Source organism: Panonychus citri, unplaced genomic scaffold (assembly GCF_014898815.1).
Source record: "Panonychus citri isolate SS breed McGregor unplaced genomic scaffold, ASM1489881v1 Contig00061, whole genome shotgun sequence".
Classification (NCBI taxonomy): Eukaryota; Metazoa; Arthropoda; class Arachnida; order Trombidiformes; family Tetranychidae; genus Panonychus; species Panonychus citri.
The window spans coordinates 55760-64057 of NW_026515466.1; the positions used below are offsets into that span (position 1 = coordinate 55760).

At 30.8% G+C, this 8298-nt stretch overlaps 1 protein-coding gene across 1 annotated transcript; it reads right to left on the minus strand.

The window, feature by feature from the left end:
- Positions 1-5308: 5308 nt before the first annotated feature.
- Positions 5309-8293, minus strand: LOC128385940 (cytochrome P450 3A2-like; the record flags this gene model as incomplete). The annotated part of the gene is made up of 4 exons (XM_053344872.1): positions 5309-5554; positions 5618-5817; positions 5902-6053; positions 7630-8293. Coding segments are annotated over 4 exons (1242 nt in total), but the record flags the coding sequence as incomplete, so codon positions are not given.
- Positions 8294-8298: the final 5 nt, after the last annotated feature.

Below are 8298 nucleotides of genomic sequence, written 5' to 3' on the forward strand. Positions count from 1 at the left end.
CTTGTTGCTAATCAGCTGAATAAACGACTGACGCGTTTATTGTAATATTTTCAAGGTTTCGTCCTTTTATCAGTATCTTGATGATCATTATCGTTATTTACTGATTATTAATTGAATGAACTTATACTAATGGTAATTATTTAATTAATTTAAATAATGAACATACAGGTAAAGTGTTAAGCTGAATACACAAATTATCATTTGTGATCATTTTAGTAAATATACAATTGAAATTATATTGTTATCCAATTTATCCGGTTTTCAACTAGATGATAAACAGTGCCCAAATTGTCGACTGTTAATTAACAATCAAATGAATTTTAAGGACCCAAATTAAACTTTATTCAGGTAACTCTGGTTAAACATTTAATCAGCCATTTAATTATACATTTAAATAACAATTGTTCTGCCAATGAACCAACAAAGTAAACAAAAAACATGAATTTCCATTCATGTTTTCAACGATCTTTCATTTTAATTAATCCCAATTAATTTGTACTTCTTAATTCTTAATGAGCTAAATAGTAATCAGTAATTAGCTAACAATCGAAGAAACAAAAATGAGACAAGAACAGTTTATTGACCTTCGATTAGACTTTAACGGTCTAAGGTTCTTCATTTGTTGATGTTTAGGTCAAATGATTATACTAGAACATAAAAGGAAGTAAGGAGTAATCCCTCTTGACCATTCGAATAGTCTCTCTCTCTCTTTTCGACTATTGTCCAGCGTGTAAATACCTTCGCCATAAGTGATAAGCGCGTGTTAGTCGGATGTTCCCTCGGTAACAATGGGCTGATGTAATAGAATTTGGATGTATATTTAATGTCCTTGCGAAAGCTCCGGAAGTTTATTGAAACAGAAAATGATGACCGTTGGTCATCAGACATAAAAGGAAAAAACATACGATAAGTTTTGGAACTGACGAATTTGCTGCTTGATAGATGAATAAACAAAAGTAAAGAAAGGAAATTACTTTCATCTGTTCTTATCTTTTTTTCTTATCAACATCTCACTCTTTCTTATTACTCCTGAACTTTCTCATGAGCTTCCATGTGTACCTTTTCCCATGGTTGGCAAATATTTCAAATTATATTCTGAGAAAACATAAAAACATTCGACTGATAATAAACTGGAAAAAGTAAATATGATAACAAAAAATATTGATAAACCCTCATCCTGATTCCTTTTATCGCTTTTTATCAACAATTTGATTAAAATTGTAATTGTTTTTCAATTCTATTGTTCAATTATCAAACTCAGTCCATCAATAATTCACGTTAGTCTGGAAAATATTTGAATTTTCCAGAATTCTTAGCCATTTTGATCTCGAATTAATTAATCGTTGAAATTTATTAATATATTACCTGAACGTTCAGGGTAATTTGCTAAAATTTCGTGTTGATTCAAAGATAAGATAAGTATTAGTAAAAGTTCATATTCTCATGAATAGAGAAAAAACTTAAAAAGAGTCAAGAAAAGATCAATAGAACTCATTTCTTGTCCGATATTAAAAAATCGATTCATATGTTTGCAAAGAAGAGAAATAAGGAGGGAGAATGATGAGAAGAAAAAAAGAGAGTCCGTGTTACCCTGAAACACTTTGATAACGTGGCTCAGCTTAATAAGGCTTAAGAAGAAGGTAACAGTTTATTGGTGAAGAATAAGATGAAGATGAAGGAGCTTCTTAAGACTATCGCAAAAAGTCAGTCTCTTGCTCTTCTTGTTATTATTATAATGTAATAATATAATGTAAGTCTTATTATGTCTTTTCGATCAACCAAATTTTCTCTTTCTTTTCTTCTTCTCAGTATAAGGTAATTACCTTAGACTGAAAAATTAAGACTAGAAATTCGATTCTGTTTGTTTCCGATCACATTTATGAGTACAAGTATTAAATTAACATGAAAGGTTATGTCTATCAATTTTTTCACTTTTTTTATCCTTTTTAGTTAAAGGCATAACTTTTTTTGGTAATAGAATCTTGGATTTTTCTCGTGTGGGGTCAAGTTCATTTTCTATTGAAGGTAATTAAAGGTCCAATCAATGAAGAATGACCTTGATTCATTTTACTATTAAAACATAAATATTTCTTCCAGACCAAAACTGGTGAAATTTTTCACAAGTTCCATTGGGCTGAGTTACTGATTTTAATTGAAAACGAATTTTAATCAAAGATGAAGAACATTGCCAATGATGTTTTCATGGAGTTTAAATTGACAATAAACACTTATCTGTATCTAATCTGAATAACATGATAAAGACCAATGGTTATTGAAAATATGATTATCATAGTTATTATTATCCAGACCACTCGCTTTTAACAGTTAGTTAACAGATGAAACTGATTCTTATAAACACTAATATGATATGAAACACAACAAAACCATTTTGCATGAATTTGAAACTGTCCAGAAACAGTTAATTTAATCCAGAGACAATCTTGTGAATACAAAATTTACCTGCTTTACAATTACTAAAAGTTGTAATAATTATCTAAGCATTCTCGATGGTTTTTCAAATAATTTACTCCAATTATAGACTATGGTCTAGTTTTGATTCCGAATAATATTTCGATCAAATAGGATTAAAGTTGACCAAAAACACGACTAAGATGATGATAAAACTGATAATCTTTATGATTCTTTTGGATTGATTGATGAGAATCGATAGTTACAATTGTTATACTTTTTTCTCGATTGCAAAAGAAAATGAAAGAGATTTTTGTTCTGTTGATATCGATGAACATGATTATTCTTGTCGAAAATAACACAAAACTCATGTTGGAACTTCAATACCAGATAACAACAACAATAAGACAATAAAACAAACAAATAAACAAGAAAAAAGTAAAACTGATTTTCAATGAAATATTGATTCTCATCTTTATTTTTCTCTTTTTAAGGAAAATGTTGACAACTTTATTCTGTGAGAATGGTATTGATGTTGTTGATATGAATGATTCTGATCATGACAGGATAAGGAAAACCCCTTGAAGAAATGTCTCTCGTTTCATCTACAATTGGAACTTGAAATTAAGAGTTAGCTGTCAGAATCAGTTGATTGTTCAGTTCCTCAGGTAAATTGTCAATACATTTTCATCTTTTCCACCATTTCATGAGTATCATCTATTTGATTGAATTTCATGAAGAAAGAAGGAAATAAAATCGAATGTGTAATACTCACAATTAAAATTAGCAACTGATTGAAAACTGTTCAAGTTAATCAATTAATTTAAATTACTATTAGATTGACATGATGCAATATGATGTTGACACTTTTGCGAATTTGCAAGTTTTCATCATCTTGTTGTTGATGAGATAAACTCAGCAGGATCGAATAGCAATTTAAATGTCATTTGCAAATAATCTTTCGCTTTATTCAAACAAAAGAGTCGATTTTAATTAAAGTTCAATCAAAATTAAATTATCAGTTGGCAATGAAACCCTGGTTATTACAAGCAAATCAATTAACATTTATCACAACTATTAAACTTTAGACATTAGTGAACTTGGCAAGTTTAATAATTGAAACATCTTTAAATAATCAATTGAAAAACTCTGGTCCAATCATCAGCATAGGGAATTACAACGAGTTTTTCTCGGTGATGAAGAAAATCAAATAATGGACCGTTTTTATCAATTTTGTGAATAAATTCAACATTTTGTCTCAGAACAAAAACCAATTACCAATTATGCTATTTATAAAAGCCAATTATGTCTATTGTATCATATCCCCTGTTCTCGAGATGTGTAGGGTATGAACCTGATTCTGGTCGCTGAATGACCTCGAAATTCGTTATTCAGCAAAGGGTTGGAATGGACTGGATACGACAATTAAATAGGCAAAGTCTTACTACTCGCATTTTGAGCTTGATGGGTGTTTCGATTCAAAATCTTCCTTAAATTCAAAAGAAAATGATGATAATGATAAATTCACATTCACTGTCTTAGTGTTTTTCATCATCGAGCATCTTTAGTCAAAAAAGAGTGTCTATAAATTCCTTGTACTGATAATTACATCCGAGTTTTTTGTTTGAGCATTTAACTCGATAAAGTTTTTTGTATTCTCTATTTCAATGTTTCGTTTTTACTCAATGGAATCAAAATTGATTATAAGCTTTGGTTGACTGAAGAACAACGAGAACCAGAAATACAATATGAATGTTTCCTGGTAGAAGATCAGTTTTCTGTTACTTTCAGCTTTGAATAAACTTGTCTCTTCCTAAATTTACAGAAGGAAGAGAAGATAGAGATGATGAAATTGTTGATTATTAGTTGATTCTTGATGATGTTTAGTTACTGATGAACAAACTAAGAATCAAATTTTATCTGGTAAAGTGTCGATAAGAATGAAAGTAAACGGCATCAACCATTGCTGAAGACAAACACTTTTTATCATGTATTCTGCTTTAAACATGATAAGACTCTTTGCTCTCCCTAAGCAGACATCTCATCATCCTCATCTTCATCTTCATTCTGTACTTTTTACTCTCTCTCTCTCTCTCTCTCTTTCTTTCTTTCTTTCTTTCTTTTACTCTGTATAAGATAGATGAAGTTTATCCATCCAATAAGCACACACTCAATGATCAAAAGGTAACTAGTCTTTATCATCTTCATCCTTGTCTTCATCTTTTTCTCATGGGATCAACTTAACAGTATTAGTTGAGAGAATCAAGAAAAAAAGGTTTTTCTTTTTTCATCAAATAAAACAATTAAGTTTCATATCGATAATTATTGTTAACCACAACTGTATTTAATCGTCTTTAATCAATCAATATCACAGAATGATTAACATTTGAATATCCAAGTGGTTGTGCTTAAGAAAAATAATAAGCTTAATATAGTTCTCATTAAGAGATTCAGCTGAGTGAATTGATTGGAATTCGAGAAAAAATATTCTTTTATTGATATTTTTCCATATTCATTGGTTTCTCCATTTCTGATACATTATATATCTAATACATTGAATTGGAAAAGAAGCAAATTAAGTACAGGTAGTTACGGGCACCCTGATCTATTTGTTTCTAAATCGCCATCATTTTTAGATTCATGAGAATCATGAAATAGTGAATGAGTTATCATCTGAGAAATGAATCATCTGTAGTTTCTATTTATTATTACGATCAATAATATAACATTTACCTGACAGATCAACACGATTTAGAATTAGAAAAGATTATCTCATTTTATTTCTCTATAAATCTAAAGAAAAGATATAATAACTTTTCTGTCGTTAACTTTAAGAATTTGAAGGTAAGAATTTCACTGAAAACAACCAATAGAAAATAATCATTCGATTGTCTTTAAATAAGATTAAAAGAATTTTCGTTATTTTATTGGTTCAAATTTGAGGAAAATTGGTCCCTCTGGATTAAGAACCGCTGTTGGAACTTTGAATCGTAATGGATTCATGGTCTTCTCACAAAAAGTTATCCGATATTTAGAAATGATAGATGATAACAATTTACGAGCTTCTGCATTAGCCAAGTGCATTCCGAGACAAGTTCGACCACCAAAGCCATAAGGTAAAAACGATAATGGTACAATGTTTTTCCTTTCATGATAATAGTTGTGTTAATATGCTATTTCGCTTATGAAGTGTATGTTGGTTCGTTACCTGTTACTTGAACTGAATCTCTCAGGGTCAAATGTCCATGGGTCTGGCCAATATCTCTCTGAATGGTGTATCTGCCAAATAGGAGCTTCGACAATCCAGCCCTTTTCAATCGTCAATCCATCGATGTTTACTTCTTCTGATGCTTCACGATTAATGATGAACAAAGGAGGTGGGTAGCAACGAAGTGTTTCAAGCCAAACCTTCAATTCATTGTATTAAGAAAATATTATAATATTATTATATTAATAATTGGAATGATCATTTAGACAGTAGAAGCAAATTACCATTTCTGTATAAGATTCTTCTTCCACCAATTCTGTTAAACTTTCTCTCATTTTATCCTGGACATGTTGATGTTCAGCGATTGAATAAAGACAAAAAATCAAAGCATTCGCAGTAGCTTCGAATCCCGCCAAAACAATGAGATAAATGTTACCTAAAAAAGATAACTAGTTTTAATTACAATTCAATCAACAGGTTAAATTAATTTTTCCTCGAATCATTGAAAAAGCAATTAAGAATACTGTCAACATGAATATCCAACATCAGGAGAAATTCCCAATCAATTGGATAACTAGAAATGGAGTAGATATCATACCAAATAATGAGAAATATAAAGGAATGAAGCAAAGAATAAGCCTCAATTCATCATGTACATAATAAAAATTGGGTTGGTCAATTGGTCAACACAAGAATAAATATTATGCATCAGCAATAATTCACTGAGTATTCCAACTATAAGTTTACCTCAGTGTTTTTGATCAGATGAACTTTGAATGGGTAAAAATGGATAACGAAGAAAATATGAAGAATCAACATACATGTATTACAAATTGATGGAGAAGTGATAAGAGGAAGAAGAAGACAAAAAGATTATGCTCATTCAGTTATTCTGATGGTAACAGCAGGATGGAAATGAAAAACAACATGACGATGCTGATGAGATTGAGGAAAAGGAAGAAGAGAAAGAGAAAGAAATAATGGCGAAATGAGAAAGAATAGAATGTGAAAGAAGCGATTGAATGTTTGATGCCAATTTTACGAGAAAATGTATTACATTGGATGAGAATGAAAAAAGAGCAACAACTCATAAAAAGCTATATAATTATTGTAACTGTTCAATATGACCAACATCATCTAATTCAGATTCTCCCATAAGCTTTTTCATGTTACTGCAATTTAATGGCCATTCCATAGCCTCTGATCCAGAAACCGTGAAAGCTCAAGATGTTGCAAAGAGAAGAGGAAAATATTAGTTAACCAAGTTATTGATGCACATGAAACAAGGGAAAAGGAAAAGGAAAAGATGAAGAAAGTGAGAAAATAGAAAAGAGAAAAGAGATTGAAAGAGATTATCTAATTTTGGACATAAATCTTATTTTTAGCTTTTTCAGGCTTAAATCCTTTTCATTTCTTCAAAGAATCTCAAATCTCTGGTTAGAGATTAATTGTCAATCTCGTGTTATTATTATTCAATTTTAAGAAAGAAAAGGTTCGCTTATAATTACACAGTTCGTAACAATGTCAACGGTAAACTTATCATCCTTATCTTCTTTCTCTTCCACATCCACATCCTCATCTTAATCACCTTCAAACATTTCCCTTTTAGTTACTTTCTCCTTTTCTCTCTAATCTATTCTTGATGTATGATCGTAACAAGAGACGAACCATAAATAGTTGTACCATGAAATTATTTCGCTTCGTATTGAACCTAATCAATAGTCAACATTTAGTTTAAATTAACTTGATTTTGATGAATGGAACAATTTAGTCAAATATAAAGGCATTTATAATATAGGATTATAATTGAATAAATTGTGATTTAAATGGTCAAATGGAAACAAGAAAACAGGCAATTAGATGTTCATCAATATTCACTTAATCATGTCGTTTCTGCTCAGTTAATGAGTTAATTTTGTGAACAATTAACAACAATTTATTGATGGAAATCTTAACCAAAGTGGCTTAAAGTCACGATAATCAGTCAAGATAATAATCTTCAGGTTGCTTACCGATTAATTCTTGTTGACTCAATTTACCATCAACGAGAAATTTCAACATGGATTCCAAGAAAACGGGTTTTCCCGGCTCATCATCGACCGATTGTGCTGATTTAAATTCGATGAAATATCTGATTTGGTTTTTCAGATTAGCAACAATTGAATTGGTCATTTTTCCAGAAGTCAGATAATTATTGATAAACTTTAATAAGTGTGAGAAAAGAGGAAAAGCTTCGGACAGAAGAACCGCATTGTTAAAAGCATTGTCGAAAAATTCGACAACGGACTTTACTAATTGATCATTTTCCGAATAGCAATTAGATTCCATTCCAAGAGATGTGCGACAAATTATATCGAAAGTGAATCGATGAATGTTGTCAACAATATCGACAATGAACGGTGCACCTTCGTCTACATTTTTTGGCCTGAGATGTTCAAGATAACTTTCAACACATTGGGAAATGATCGATGTCAAAGGAGGGGAATCAACTCGAAAACGACTCAATAAAGGTGATATTGTTTTCCTTGACCGTCTCCATGTTTCTCCACCAGTTCCGAACAAAGAATCTCTGAGAGGGACAATATCAATAACCAAAGATTCTCTATCTTGAAACGCCTTGTGCACGGAGATCTTTCTCAATAGATGAGCATCGTTCACGACAAGTCGACATCGATTCGGTG